Raw genomic sequence first — 16,122 nt, 5'->3', positions numbered from 1 at the left:
TCAGAGATTTCAAATTTGAATAGTAATTAACCACTTGACGACCGCCCGCCGCATATATACTGCGGCAGGCTGTATCGACTGCGTGAATCGCTGTACCTGTAGGCAGTGGTTTTGCCACCGGGCACACGCGATCGATCCCCCGCTGAGAGAGAACGACGGTCAGCTGTTGTAAACAGACCATTCTCTCTGAAATGATCAGAGCGCCTGTGATCCTCCTATATAGGATCACAGGTCTCTGTTGATTCCACAATTTCCTCCCCCGTACAGTTAGAAAACACTCCCCTAGGCTCACACTTAACCTTTTGATCAACCCTAGGTTAACCCCTTTACTGCCAGTGTCATTATTACAGTAACAGTGCATATTTTTAGCACTGATACTGTAGTCCCCCCAAAGGTGTTAAAAATGTCAGGGGTCTGATCTGTCTGCCGCACGGTCACAGTCCCGCTAAATCGCAGTCCCGCTAAAAATCACATATCACCGCCATTGCTAGTAAAAAAATAAATAAAAATGACAAATCTTTCTCCTAGTTTGTAGACGCGATAACTTTTGCGCAAACCAATCAAAATACGCTTATTGGGATTTTTTTTCGTTTTTGGGAATGTTGTATAGCAGAAAGAGAGAAATATATATTATTCAGAATTGTCGCTCTTCTTTTTTTTTTTTTTTTTTTGCGCAAAAAAAAAAAGAAAATCGCACAGGTGATCAAATACCACCAAAAGAAAGCTCTATTTGTGGGGAAAAAAGGACATCATTTTTATTTAGCTACAGCGTCGCACGACCGCTCAATTGTCCATTGTGCCTAATCGCAAAATATGGCCTGGTCAATAAGGGGGCATATCCTTCCGGTCCAGAAGTGGTTAGAGGGCAATTTTTTTTGTCAGAGATAACATATTCTCTAGGGAATGTGGTTGCAAAACTACACCTGTTATCCCCGACTAAGCCTCCACTGCATGCTAAATTTGGATATACAGTAGTGCAAAAAACATGTACTCTGCTGTGGAGCCTCAAATTATTTAGTTAGATCCTTAATAAAGCTGGTGGAGATGTTTAATACCAAATTCCAATAAATATATTTCTCCAGAGAGTCCAGACAGTTTTGGGAGCAAGACAAAAGAGTATTGTGAGAGCGAAGTGTAAAATGGATTAAGCCCCTGTTCACACTGGGGCGACCTGTCAGGCGACCTGGTCGCCTGACAGGTCGCCGTAGGTCGCCTGCCATACAGAAGCTATGGACCCGTTCTAATAGGAGCGACACAAGTCGCTCCGACTTAGAAAAAGGGTCTGGAGCTTCTTTGGGGCGACCTGCATAGACTTCAATGTTATGAAGTCCGTGCCGGTGTTCTAAAATTTGGTCGGACCTGTGAAAAAATCGGACCTCATCACTTCCGGTTGCCCTACGTCATGAAACAGCTGATGGGCGTCCCAAGTGCGCATGCGCACAAGACATTATCTTGGTTTGGTAAAATTATAACGGAGAGCGGACAGTTGACTGAGAGAAGGCGGGGCTGAGGTGGGACGGAAGACACCGCCGCGTCATCTGCAGAGCTGAATAGAGGAGGCGGGACGGAGGTGCGGCTGTGTAATACATGCAGGGCTTAAGCGACTCCTTCTGTTTTATTATCTTTACTAATTATCGTATTATTTATCCTTAGGATTTCAGTACAAAATATGAAATACTAAATGTAATGAAATCCGAAGGATAAATAATACGATAATTAGTAAAGATAATAAAACAGAAGGAGTCGCTTAAGCCCTGCATGTATTACACAGCCGCACCTCCATCCCGCCTCCTCTATTCAGCTCTGCAGATGACGCGGTGGTGTCTTCCGTCCCACCTCAGCCCCGCCTTCTCTCAGCAAGCTGTCCCGCTGTCTGTTATAATTTTGCCATACCTCAAAAAATGTCTTCTGCGCATGCGCACGGACGACCCCCATCAGCTGTTTGTGATGCTCTGTCCCCGGAAGTGACGAGGTCCGATTTTTTTTTTTTTTTTTTTTTTTTTTTTTCATGGGTCCGACAAAATTTTACAACACCGGCTGCTCCGAGGTCGCGGGGCAAGCAGCGCGCCGTGACCTGTGAGGTCGCCCGACGAAGTAGCGTCGCCCCAGTGTGAACAGGGGCTAACTACTGCATGTAAACACCAGCAAATAAGGGTAAAAAAATATTTTCGTTATTTCTACTCCTCTAGTGGGGTGAGGGGGATAGGTTTGCAAATAAATAAGTTAGCTAGGTTCTTTAAGAAAAGTTTTTAGCTGCATCCTCTTGTTAAGGCTGAAGTATTAACTTTCAGGTATAATTGTGAAGATACGTAATATAAATTAATTTATGCCAGCCCACCCTTTATATGTTGGTCATTAGGTTTCCAATGATATTTTGGGTGGTTTTGGGTCCCCACAAGAAGGAGGTTAAGCTCTTATACACACTTCAGAGACATTCTTTTTGTGGTCCAGCTCAGGAAACGTCAAGAGCATATAAAGGAAACAAGGTAAAAATATAACTTGAAATATAATAATCCTACCCAACAAATTAAAGTGGAAGTAAACCCTCCTATCCTTGTTCAGCCAAGGAAGCTGCCATCTTGGCCGCTGTTTCATCTTTAACTGCCATTTTGCTACACATGTGATCAGTTATGACACCAGCCATTGGATGGTTTGACAGTTTGGTTGAGAGCACAAATACTGTGACAATTACATTCTTGGCACATGCTTTTTGAAACTGTTTAATCGATTTGTTTACTTCTGCTTTAAATGGTAACCTTGATCAGGAGAGAACAACCCCTTTTAAAAGTTGCTAGTACAATGGGAAGGTTTTTTTTAATGTTGGTTAAATAATGTTCATATGCTGATTGAACTTTATCCATAAAGCTATTTTTTTGACAATGTTCAATTAAACTTTTCATACATTGCTTTTAGGAAAAATGAATTCTCAATGGTATTTGAAGCCTGATGAGTAAGACTTCAAGATTTTTGACCATCATGGAGGAAAATAAGATGATAGAAGCAGCTCCAGAAAGTGGGAGTAAACCTCCATCAACAACCCCTGCTTACTTCGTTATCTTACACCAGGCTCAGGGTGAGGAAAAAGAAGAAAGGATCTTTGTAGCCAACCGGGATGCATCTGCGGTTGCACCACTTGTCCAGCCTGGACCTCACGAATCAAAGTCGAATACCTTTCTGTCAGCTGATTGTATTTCTGGTGGAATTACTGTAACCCTGGATAATAACAACATGTGGAATGAATTTTACCGCTGTAGTACAGAGATGGTATTAACAAAGCAAGGAAGAAGGATGTTTCCTTATTGTCGCTACTGGATATCGGGTATGGACCCTTACCAGAAGTATATCCTTGCTATGGACATCACTCCATTGGACACTCACAAATACAAGTGGAATAGCAAGTGGTGGGAGCCTGGTGGGAAAGCAGAACCGCATGTACTAGGAAGGGCGTTCATTCATCCTGAGTCTCCGTCAACAGGGCAGTACTGGATGCACCAACCTGTTTCTTTCTATAAGCTGAAGTTAACTAATAATATTTTGGACCAAGAAGGTCACATTATCCTCCACTCTATGCACCGCTACTTGCCAAGGCTACATGTTATCCCTGCTGACAAGGCCACTGAAGTAATACAGCTTAATGGACCTGATGTTCACACCTTCACCTTCCCACAGACTGAGTTTTTTGCAGTGACTGCATATCAGAATGTTCAGATTACCCAACTAAAGATTGACTGCAATCCTTTTGCCAAAGGCTTTAGGGAAGGGACTATGGTGGGGCGGCCTCCTAAAGAAGGCAAACCTAAGATTTTCACACAAGAAAAAGATTCACCGGATAGCAAAAAGTTAGAACATAATGATCCAGAAAGCACTGAAAAACTAAAGGAGTCTATTTCATTTTCTGAGCAGTCTGATGCTGACACTGAAAATGAATCTTTCAATGCCAAACAAGATTTACGGAGTCTTTCAAATTCTCAGAACACAGTCCTACAGAATTTACTCCTAAAACTAAATCAACTTAGCAGGTAAACAGAAAATATGTTCTGTCATAATGATATTCTAACAGTATCCAATGTTTTTAACTACTTGACCTCCGGAAGGTTTTAGCTACTTCATGTCCAGACCATTTTATTGCTTTTCGCCACTGTTACTTTTAAATGACAATTGCGTGGTCATGCATCATTGTACGCAAATTAACTTTTTTTCACACAAATAGTTTTCTTTTGGTGGTATTTGATCACCACTGGGCTTTTTAATTTTTTGTGACAAAAAAAGCAAATATTTTAACTGTCTGCTATAAAACATATATCCAATACAAAAAAATGTAAATTTTATTTGATTTAAAAAAAATCTAATTTCTTTATTAATTTAGGCCAAAATGTATTCTTCTACATGTCTTTGGTGAAAAAAATGCCAGTTAGTGTTGTAATGTCTGGTATAGATACTAGAATTTTTATTTATTATTTTGTTTTATACTAATAATTGCGGTGATCAGCGACTTATAGTGGGACTGTGATAGTGTGGCGGGCAATCTGATACTAGCTGATGCTGGCTGGGAGGAGGGTACGCTGACTGACATCAGTAGAGACACTAATACAGTGATCAGTGCTGATACTATTCTCTGTCACTGTACTGACACTGGCTGAGAAGAGGTTAACATCTAGGGGCAAAGCAGGGATAAGAAAAATAGATATTTAGTAAAAAGCAGAACACATTACACATAGTTAGGCACACATTTTACCCCACTCGATCTCCTGAGATGTTAACCCCTTCCCAGCCAGTGTCAGTACAGAGACAGTGTATATTATTAGCACTGATCACTGTATTCTTGTCACTTCCCACAAAGTGTCAGTGTCAGATTGTCCACCGCACAATCACAGTCCCACTAGAAGTCGCTGATCACCGCCATTCGTAGTATAAAAAAAGAAATAAATAAAATTACGTGTGTGTGTGTGTGTGTGTGTGTGTGTGTGTGTGTGTGTGTGTGTGTGTGTGTCATAGTTTCTAGACGATATAACTTTGTCAATATACACTTATTTGGATTTCTTTTTTTACCAAAGACGTAGCAGAATACATTTTGGCCTAAATTTATAAAGACATTTTTTATTTGATGCTTCATAGCCGAAAATTAAAAGGGTTTTGTTTTTTTTTCCCAAAATTTTCAGTCTTTTTCGTTTTTATATAATAAAAAAAATAAAAACCCAGTGGTGATCAAATACCACCAAGAGAACACTATTTGTGTGAAAAAAGGATAAAAAAATGAATTTGCGTACAGTGTTGCATGACTGAGCAATTGCCAGTTAAAGTAAATTAAGCATGCCAATATCTTCTGGGCAGGATGTGGAAACCTTACAAGCGGACCTGAACAGAATAATAGGGTGGGCAACTACATGGCAGATGAGGTTTAATGTTGTAAAATAATGCACTTGGGTGCCAGAAACCAGAAAGCAAGCTACTCACTAGGGGGGGAACCTGTGGGTGAGTCTAGGATGGAAAGGGACCTGGGGGTACTGGTAGACAACAGGCTTGGCAGTGGCATGCAATGCCAAGCCGCTGCAAGCAAAGCCAACAGAATACTGGGATGTATAAAAAAGGGGATTCACTCCAGAAATAAAGAGATTATTCTCCCTCTCTACAAGACTCTGGTCCGGCCACATCTGGAGTATGCTGTCCAGTTCTGGGCACCGGTCCTCAGGGAGGATGTGCTGGAACTGGAGAAAGTCCAGAGAAGGGCAACAAAAATAATTAGGGGAATGGAGGACATCAGCTATGAGGAAAGACTACAAGCACTGAACTAATTCTCTCTGGAGAAGAGACGATTGAGGGGGGATATGATATCAATGTACAAATACTGTACTGGCAACCCTAGCATAAGGAAAAACCTATTCAGAGTAAGGGAATACAATAAGACACGTGGCCACTCACTAAAACTAGAGGAAAGGCGGTTTAACCTTAAAATACGCAGGGGGTTCTTCACTGTCAGAGCAGTAAGGATGTGGAATTCTCTTCCACAAGCAGTCATATCAGCAGGGAGCATCGATAGTTTCAAAAAACTATTAGATGGGCACCTTAAAGACCACAACATACAGGGGTATACAATGTAGGGTTAACAGCAAACACACACACACACACATCATAGGTTGAACTGGATGGGCTGATGTCTTTTTTCAACCTCACTAACTATGTAACTATGTAAAAGTAGCGCTGTGCCGAAAAGCAAAAAAGGTCCTGGTCATTAAGTGGGTAAAATCTTTTGGAGCTCAAAAGGTTAAAGTTGAAGGTTCTTTTTTTTTTTTGTGTGGACACAGCTTAAACCACTTCAGGGAATTGTAATGGTGTGTGCCCTATTAACTACATTTGGTGGCAAATGCTAAAAGTCATCCCTGCAGTGCCTCCTTCATAGCTGCCAAATGCTGCCCACCCACTGCCCTCTGCCATTCACATTGCCTGTATTATTACATTCTCATAAGTGTCGTGTTCTGTGAATGGGCAGAGGAGATCCTGTCATCCAACTACTCCTCCATTCGCAGAACACGTGGGACAGTAACAGTAGGGGTTTTGTGTATGGCGATGCAGGGAGAAGGGGGAGGGTGAACTGTACATATTTTCTCAGTAGTAGCCGCTGATTTTAACCTTCACTTCCCTGAAAGACAGCTACTCAGGGAAGAACCCAGCAGTGTCCTGAGAGGCTGAGACAGCTGTTTAGGAATCTGGGTTGGGCCTGACAGTGTCGGTATCCCTGTAGAATGTGAACCAGCTCTGTGATGTCAGTGAACAGCAGGCTTTAGCTCACTGTTGACTGAATCTGGGCACAGAAGTGCAGAACTAAGTGCACTCCTGTGACCCATAAAAGTATGGCCAAAAGAGCTTTGACCATACATCCCTGTTAATGTTAAAAGCTGCCTTGAGCAGTTGGAAATTGGAAACTGGCTGATGTTAGTGCCCATAACACTGTTTTTACACAAGGCCCATAGGTTAAGAATTTTGTATTGTACATGTAACCCATACCAATTTGTAAAAATTTCTGCAAAGTTCAATAACTGGACAGGCTGAAATGTGTTTTTTTTTTTTTTTTTTTTTTCTTTGTAGTTTGGGTGACACGCGCACTGCAACAACTCCATCTGTACCGGCAAACCCGCCTAAAATAAAAATCAAGGAAGAACCTGAGGACAACTATGATTACAGTAAGGCTCAATCTAACCTGGGAGTACAGGTTAAACAAGAGGACTCTGATGATGAATTAACAGATGAGTACTCGCACAGCGATGATGACTATCCGATATTAGAGAGGCACTTTGCACAGTTTAGTACAAAGCTTCACTCTGATAGGAAGCACTCTGTAAGACGCCCATCTGGAGTGGCAAAAGCAAAATTGCTGAAACTTGACGATGGTAAAATGCCAGTGGTGTACCTGGAGTCATGTTCCACTAATAAGACTGCTGAAAATGTTTCAAATTCACAAGAGCTTGTGTTGCCCAATACAGCAAAGCAGAGCATTAAACAAGAAGAGTGTAGTGACATTTGCCCAAGCATTATTTCTTGTAAAAGGGAAGAATTTAGCAGATCTGATGAGAAAAGAGCTATTAAAAGAAAAATTTATGCTGACTACGCTGTTCCAGTTAATGTGCGATCCAGTCGTGGACCCAAAAAGAAGTGCCCCTCTGGTCCACGCAAGCCCAGAGCAACCAAGACCCCAGGAAATGAGAATGGTGTAGAACCTATAAAGAAAAGAAGGGGGAGACCTCCGAAGAACAAAGGTGCTAAAGTAGGACGCCCCCCAAAGAAGAAGCCACCTATAGAAACTTCACAGTTGCCAGATTTCAAGCCAGACCTAGAGGATGTGGATGGAGTGCTATTTGTCGCTTTTTCTTCAAAGGTAAAAAAATAGAAATAAAACTCCGTGGTCGGTGTACAATCTGAAATCACCTCTGCTGAATGAATCAGTATGCAGCCTTGTGATTGGCTAAGAAACATTGTGGTTAAGGAAGGGGCATATTTTCCTTTTCTCTGTGTTACCCCCAGTGACATCACTAAAGCAGTGGACTTTCTTATGTAGGCAATATGTATTTGGTTTTGAAGACCAATTGAGGTGATGGGCTTTGCAAAAAGTAAGGGCCATCCACTAGAGCTGGTAGGGAACAGGACTTTTTACTCTGGCTGTTACTCTCTAAAGAAATCTTCAAAACTTTGCACAACTTTTTGTTTAACCACTTTAGCCCCGGAAAGGATTTGCCCCCTTTCTGACCAGGCCCTATTTTGCGATTCAGCACTGCGTTATTTTAACGGACAATTTCGCAGTCATGCAACGCTGTACCAAAACAAAATTTACGTCCTTTTTTTCCCCACAAATAGAGCTTTTTTTTGGTGGTATTTGATCACCTGTGCGATTTTTTTTTTTTTTTTTTTTTTTTTTTTTTTTTTTTTTTTTTTTTTTTGCGCTATAAACAAAAAAATGCAACAATTTTGAAAAAAAGAATATTTTTCACATTCTGCTATATGACCTAAAAAAAAAAAAAATTTAAAAATCAAAATTTTTTAATATTTTAGGCCGATTTGTTTTCTGCTAAATATTTTTGGTAAAAAAAAATCGCAATAAGCGTATTTTGATTGGTTTGCACAAAAGTTATTGCGTCTACTAACTACGGGAAAGATTTGTCATTTAAATTTTTTTTTTTACTAGTAATGGCGGTGATTTGTGTTTTTTTGCGGGACTGCGACATTGCGGTGGACAGATCGGACCCCTAACTGACATTTTTGACACTTTTGGGGGGACCAGTGACATTACTACAGTAATCAGTGCTAAAAATATGCACTGTTACTGTATTAATGACACCGGCAGGGAAGGGGTTAATATTGAGGGTGATCAAGGGGTTAAATGCATGCCTAATGCTTACTGACGTTTGTGAGGGGGTTCTGCGACGGGCTCAGAGATCGCAGTGTCTGCTGATCTGTCCCTGCCTGTCAGTGAGAAGATCCGCCTGCTTTGTTTACATAAGCAGGCGGGTCTTCTCTCAGTTTCCCGGACGATCGGGGGATGAAGGCGGTAATCGCCGCCTCTCCTCTCCCGACTCCTGCTGTGTCTAAACACAGCGGGAGCGAGCCTTCGGCCTTTGTAGTACTACGTTTCATGACTCGGGGGAGCCGCAGTAATATTACTGTGGGCGGTCAGCAAGTGGTTAATACACCTGGAATGTATTAAGCTAATTTTAAAATGAAAGTTCAGTTGTGCTTTAAAGAAAACCTTTACTGAAAGAAATATGGAGGCTGCCATTTGCCGGCTGCTCTTTCTGCAAATGCTAGTCGTCATGCCCTCTTCCTGTTTCAAGACTTAGGGTCGTTAACCTAGAGCAAATATGCAGATCGCAGGTTCTGACTGATCTTAATAAGGCTGCATACACATGTGGGCGTAGCGGATCACGGGCAGAATCACCGCGATTCTGCCCGCGATCCGGATTCATTGCAAATCGCGGAACGCCTGTGCGATGCCCGTGATTTGCAATGTACGCACCCCAAACTCTGTGCGATGTTGCCGCGATTTCCGCCTGCCAAATCACGGGTAACATCGCGCAAACAGAATCGCGGGGCCCATGGTGCCCAAAAAGGTACAGGAGCTTCTTTTGTGCTTCATGCGTCACGTGATTCTGTTTGCGCGATGTTACCGATGCGATCCGCTACGCCCACATGTGAACGTAAGTGTTTCAGTAAGTAATGCAGACAAAAACAGACAAAGAATACCCAAGCACATGCAAGACACAAAAAAAAAAAAAACAGCATTTTGCTTGCAGGGGTTTGTAAAAGTGGTTTTAAAGTGCACAGTCCATTTGCCTTTAGTAAATCAACCCCATAGTCTTTACTATGGGTTATATATGCAGCTATATCCAGGTTATTGGACACTGTGGTAATAAAAAATCTGATAGTACTTCCCTTATAATAACTCCTCCCACTATCAGCTAGCCTTTGTTGCTAGTGTCCTTAGGTGGTGGACCACCTCTACCGAGAGATGTTTACCTTCTACCTATGGAGCTTTTTTGTTTTGTTTTCCTTTTCCTTTTCCTTTCTACCTCTCCTTTCTATCAAGGGTCCTGATGCATCAGAGTAACTGCAGTTGACTCCTTGGCTATGCCTTTGGGACTGTACCTGGACACCACTGGTTTGAAGAAGTAGGACCAGCCTGTTTTTCTCCTTCCTTCCTTCCGGTTTCTATTGAGATTCCTGCTCCTACTGTAGCTTCTGGATCAGTTGACTCCTTGGCTATGCCTTGGGGCTGTACCTGGACGCCACCAGATTGAGGTTGTGCCAGCCTGTCATTTTTAGAGCGTTGGATCCTGCTTGGGCGCTCACCTTGGCACATAGTGCATCATGTTGTTAGCTATAGGGTCCTAGACAGGCCCAAGGCTGTGTTTTGCCAGGAAACTAGCCTGGCAATTTCAAACCATCAGCAAAGGCAACACTCATATTTTTCTTAGGAATTGTTACCAGTAAGTGCTGGTTCACACTATTGCAATCACAGACATCGCATATGATTCGGAGCGCAGTGCTCCTAAAATCTTATGCGATGTCTGTGCGGTGCGAGTTCAGCCATACAGTTTGTATGGCTGAATTTGCACCGCAATAGCAGTGAACACGCACAGGACCCTTTTTTGGTCCACAGCAGAATCCGATCGCATGGTGGTCCACACTAGTGCGATCCGATTCCTGTGCAAACTGTCAGATCGCACTGCGATATGCGATCTGATCTGGGGGTGTCATTACCTTTGAATTGACACCCCCAGCGTATCGCATACGGCAGTGTGAACTGCCTGTGCTGCGGATGTGATGCGGGAACACGCAGTATATTTGCAGTGTTCCCGCATCGCAATATTGTGAACCCGGACTAAAGATGTTTTAGCCATAAACCTTTGTTCCTATGTTAGAGGAGCTCCAGGCTCCATCAGAAATACAGATTACAAATACTGACTTTTAGTATTAGGACACTTACCTGTTCAGGGATCCAGCTGTCTCCTCCATTTGGGGTAAGGGAAAATGGCAGTGAGGGCTTGCGGCTTCACAGCTGGTTCCCTACTGCGCATGTGCAAGGTGCGTTTATGCTTTGTGAATGGTCCGGTGACTGGGAAGGAGGAGGGGGGGGGCGAACTTCTCGATGACTTCACCGCGGCCTGGTTTTAATAGGTTACCCCCCCCAATAAAAAGGTGCCAAAAGTGGCAGCGGAGGGGGGGGGGGGGTGAGGAAAATAGGCTTCCCCTTTTTGGATGGAGCTCTGCATTAACCACTTGCCTACTGTGCACTTAAACACCCTTCCCATCCAGGCCAATTTTCAGCTTTCAGCGCTGTCACACTTTGACTGACAATTGCGCGGTCATGCTACACTGTACCCATATGAAATTTTTATCATTTTTTTTCACACAAATAGAGCTTTCTTTTGGTGGTATGTAATCACCTCTGGGTTTTTTATTTTTTACAAAAAAAAAAAGAATAAAGACAGAAAATTTTGAAAAAAAAAAAAATGTTTTTCTTCTTTTCTGCGAGTAAATTTTGAAAATAAATGTTTCTCCTTCACTGATGTGCGCTGATGAGGCGGCACTGATGGGCACTGATAGGCTGCACTGATGGGCACTAATGAGGTGGCACTTATGGGCACTGATGAGGAGGTACTAATATGCCGCACTGATGAGCACTGATAGGCGGCACTGATAGGTGGCACTGCTGGGCACTGAGAGGTGGCACTGCTGGGCACTGAGAGGCGGCACTGATGGGCACTGAGAGGCGGCACTGATGGGCACTGATAGGCGGCACTGATGGGCACTGGCGGATGGCACTGGACACTGATGGGTGGCACTGATGAGCGGCACTGATGGGCAGCACCATCAGTGCCCACACTCAGTGCCCATAGTGCTGCCAGTCAGTGCTCATCAGTGCCTAGATGAGCAAGCACTGATGGGCACTGACTAGCAGCACTATGGGCACTGATTGTGGGCATTGATGGGGGGCACTGATGGCGGGCACTGTGGGCACTGATGGGGGGGCACTGTGTGTGTGTTTTCACCTTCAGTAATCAGGGCACTGGTGATCGGTGCCCTGATTACATTCTCCTGTGTCCCCGGCGCTGTGAGGCTCCCCCTCCTTCCTCACACTGCAGGCTCCGTGTGAGGAAGGAGCGCCGGCGATGAGAGATGATCTCATATGTTTACATATGAGATCATCGCTCATTGGACGGCCCGATCACGTGGTGAATGGCCGCTGTGATTGGCCATTCACCACGATCTGTGATCGGCCGTGTCCAAGGGACACGGCCGACACAGATTTTCCCCGCAGCGCGCTTGCGGGAGCGCGCTGGGGGCGTGTCACTGGGAGGCCGTTTAAAAACGGCCTCCCGAAAATTCGAGTCCGCGCTGCAGCCGTATATAGGCTGTAGCGCGGATGGGAAGAAGTTAAGTGATACATTTTGGGGACTATATCCAGTAAATCACATAGCAACCTTAACCACTTAAGCCCCAGACCTATTTCTGACACTTTTTGTTTACAAGTTAAAATCAGTATTTTTTTTCCTAGAAAACTACTTAGAACCCCCAAACATTATATATATATATATATATATATATATATATATATATATATATATATTTAGCAATGAATCTGGAAAATAAAATGGCGGTCATTGCAATATTTTTTGTCACGCGGTATTTGCGCAGCGGTCTTTAAAACGCCATTTTTTTGGAGAAATTATGAAAAATCACATTTCACTGCATTTAAAGAAAACTAAACAGTAAAGTTAGCCCATTTTTTTGTATATTGTGAAAGATGATGTCACGCCGAGTAAATAGATACCCAACATGTTACAGTTTAAAATTGTGCACACCCGTGGAATGGCGACAAACTACAGTCAATAAAAATCTCAATAGGCAACACTTTAAAAAATGTTTACGGTTACCAGTTTAGAGTTGGAGTGTAGCTCTTTTTTTTAAATTAGTGCTCACACTCTGGCGATCGCGGCGATACCTCACATGTGTGGTTTGAACAGCGATTTCATTCGCGGCTCGACTTCCATATATATACGTTTTCTTTAGTGCGCGAGCTAACGGCGATGGGGCAGCTAAAATTTAATTTTTTTTTTCCACTATTTATTTTATGTATTTTTTTTAACTTTATCACAGGTTTTAAAAAAAAAAAATAAAAAATCTGATCACTTTTATTGCTGTCACAAGCAATGTAAACATCCCTTGTGACAGCAATATGCTGTGACAGGTACTCTTTATGGAGGGATCGAGGGTCTAAAGATCCTAGACCCCACCACTACACTTTAATGTATGCAAAACGCCGAAAACTGCATTTTTGAATACACTCGTTTTTTTAATCTGCCGCCTTTAGCAGCAGAGTAACCCGGACGTGATGTCATGGACGCCGCCTCCGGGTTACGTCATCAGAGACCTGATCGAAGCCGCATCCGGCTTAGATCGGAACTCCATCCAGCCGGCAGACGTGCCGGCTGGGTGCTCGGGTCTCCCTGTGGGACGGGAGACCCGGGCAAAGCCGCTGGAGGGGGGGGGCACGTCCCCTCCCCCTCGCGGGGGTAACGATCGAGCGGCTCCTGAGCCACATCGGTCGTTACCGCCGGAAAGCCGACCGCCGGCTCTTGACAATGGTACCGGGGTGATGCCTCTAGCTAGAGGCATCATCCCGGTATAACCCCGCAAAGTCAGCCGACGTACCCATACGTCACTTTGCGGTAAGTGGTTAATGAGTTCGCTCCCCCTGTGTAAAGATGGTTGGCTCTCTTCACAGCAGCATAAGAAGTCCAAGACCATGCTCTAACTGAATTCTATACAAGCTTTTGTATCAGCCAGATAAAGTAACCTAGCATACTACAGTAAATAGATATGAACATGTTAACCTGAAATAAGTGCTTACTATGTTGTCGTCTTTAGTTTTTCAAGAGATGCTATGAAACGAAACCATTTTGATCTCTTTTAATTACTTTGTCAAGTTGTGTATTGAGAATGGACTTATAATTCTTGTTAATATATAGGTTTTAAATGTTTTTATTTTTAGGAAGCATTGGATGTTCACACAGTAGTGAAGCCTAAGGCTGAAATACCATCACCTCCTCCAGACCCAGCAGTGCATGTAGACTTGACAGGTAAAACCAATATTTAACCTAAAAGAAAAGTTTTGAATTGAAAAAATAAACAATTATACTCAAGTGGATGCAGCATCAACCCAATGCTGCATCTGTTCCTGCTGTCTCTGCAGTGAGAATTGAGCAATCAAACACCATTGAGTACTCAGCTCTCCCCCTCCACTCTGAGCAGAGAACAGTGACTGTCAGTCAGAGGCTTGCTTATCTCCCCTCCAGCACTCACTGGAGTACTGGGCTGTGGAGGGGGCCGGAAGGGCCAGCTCAGGCTCTAAGCGGGTCATTGAGAAGCTGAGTCAGGTGCTGGTCTAGGCATCTGGGTGGATTCAGACAATATGGTTGGGATCTTTCCTGAGCCTGGACCAGCTGAGTGACCGGTCACAGGAGTGCAAAATGAACTGCATTTCTGCGATCCATGGGAGAAGTATGGCCAAAAAAGCTTTGGCTATACTTCTTTATCTTTTATCACCACATGAATATAAGGTGTATGAAGTGTTCTTGTAAATTGCTATGAGACTCCTTTCCGGTTTCTATGGCGTCTCTTCCTGGAGTATTTGGGCTAGCAAGACGTTACTCCCTTGTTAGTCAGTGAGATTTAGCAGCATTCCTGGCCAGTGTGGATGGATTCCTCTCCTGGGTGATTCTGCTGCTGGTAATGTGCCGCCAGCAGCAAAATTGTCTATTTGACCTTAGCTTTATTAGGGGTGCAAAACATATTCTTTAGTAGTCACATTTATTTATTTTTGTCTAACTTATGAGGCTCTGTTGTAAATAAATTAAGCAACCGTGTTCTCCTATTGTGCTGTGTGATTAATACCAAAATAATGACTCAATTAGATAAAACACAAAATTTAAAAATTAGTAGTTTTCGTAAATTGTCCACCTCGACTTCTTGATGGCGCCATTTGGTGAAATGCATTGAGGTGGCCCTATGGAACACGCGCTGTGCACGGAGCGGCGATTCCAATAGACCAGGCGGTTTGAGTGGGTGCCGCTTGTAGGCACAAGCAAATGTGAGTTTTTCCATCTCTTGGTTTTAAATTTTTCTTAATAAAAAAACGATCTTGCACGATTATTCGTTTTACATTTTATATTTTGGGGAACTTCTGTAAGTTAATCCTCTGCTGCTGATTTGACATCCATCCTTCCTGCTACTAAGCCCAGGTGGCAATATAGCGATTTGGACAACTATATTGGAGGGTATATAAGTTGACTTAGGACACAAGGGAGTCTATTAAAAGTGGTGTGGGTCCTGGTGGCCCTCAGCTATCTGGTGAGTGGCCCTTTCGTATATAGGTGGAGAAGCACACATCTATAAGACGATTACAGAGCACTTATCTCATGTGGTGATTTGAAGAACACATGTTTTGGACCATTTCTTAAAACTACTAATTTTTAAATTTTGTGCAGCATTATGTTTTTTTGTGTTCTATCCAATTGAGTCATTATTTTTGTATTAATCAGGGAATACAGGGAAATAGAATGAGTTTTCATGCCTATTCGCAAACATTGGGTTTGGTATGTTATCTTATTCATCTAGCATTTTGTGTACTGCTCAGGAGTGTAACTTCATTATGGGAGATATGGCGGTAGAAGAATAAAGGCAAGAATAACATGTTGGTTGAACGACATGGACACTTCAGCATAACTGTGTGACAGATTATGTGACACTTCACTCATATAATTTAGTGTCAAAACTGCCCTTCATAGTGGAATTGCAAGACTTGGAATTTTCAAGCATGCCACCATGTGCAAATCTTTCTTTCTAATTTCAGAATCCCAACTGTGTCACAATAGCCATTTTGAATTACTCTGCTTTGTTTCAGAGGAACAAAAGAAAATTGTAAATTTGGAGAGACAGCTCCTGGTTCAGCTTAAGGCAATGAAACACAGACAGGTCATTCACCCTGCCCTTCAGCAAGGTATTCATTTGTGTTTCTGTTTGTGGTTTGATCTGTTGCAGTATAGTTTCCTCAGTTATGTTCTAATAATGCAC

At 42.9% G+C, this 16,122-nt stretch overlaps 1 protein-coding gene across 1 annotated transcript in view; it reads left to right on the top strand.

Moving 5' to 3' along the window:
- The first annotated feature begins 2,921 nt into the window (after nt 1-2,921).
- MGA (MAX dimerization protein MGA) overlaps nt 2,922-16,122 on the top strand; it is a 186,908-nt gene continuing 173,707 nt past the window's right edge. Inside the window, exons 1-4 of the mRNA XM_082274963.1 lie at nt 2,922-4,019; nt 7,084-7,870; nt 14,042-14,129; nt 15,953-16,048. Coding sequence (XP_082131089.1) covers nt 2,947-4,019; nt 7,084-7,870; nt 14,042-14,129; nt 15,953-16,048 — 2,044 coding nt within the window. The 5' untranslated portion in view covers nt 2,922-2,946. The remainder of the gene's footprint in view (nt 4,020-7,083; nt 7,871-14,041; nt 14,130-15,952; nt 16,049-16,122) is intronic.

The sequence above is a fragment of the Pelophylax lessonae genome, assembly GCF_965119305.1.
Source record: "Pelophylax lessonae genome assembly, chromosome: 13".
In the NCBI taxonomy this organism is placed as follows: Eukaryota; Metazoa; Chordata; class Amphibia; order Anura; family Ranidae; genus Pelophylax; species Pelophylax lessonae.
This window is presented reverse-complemented; position numbering and strand designations above follow the sequence as displayed.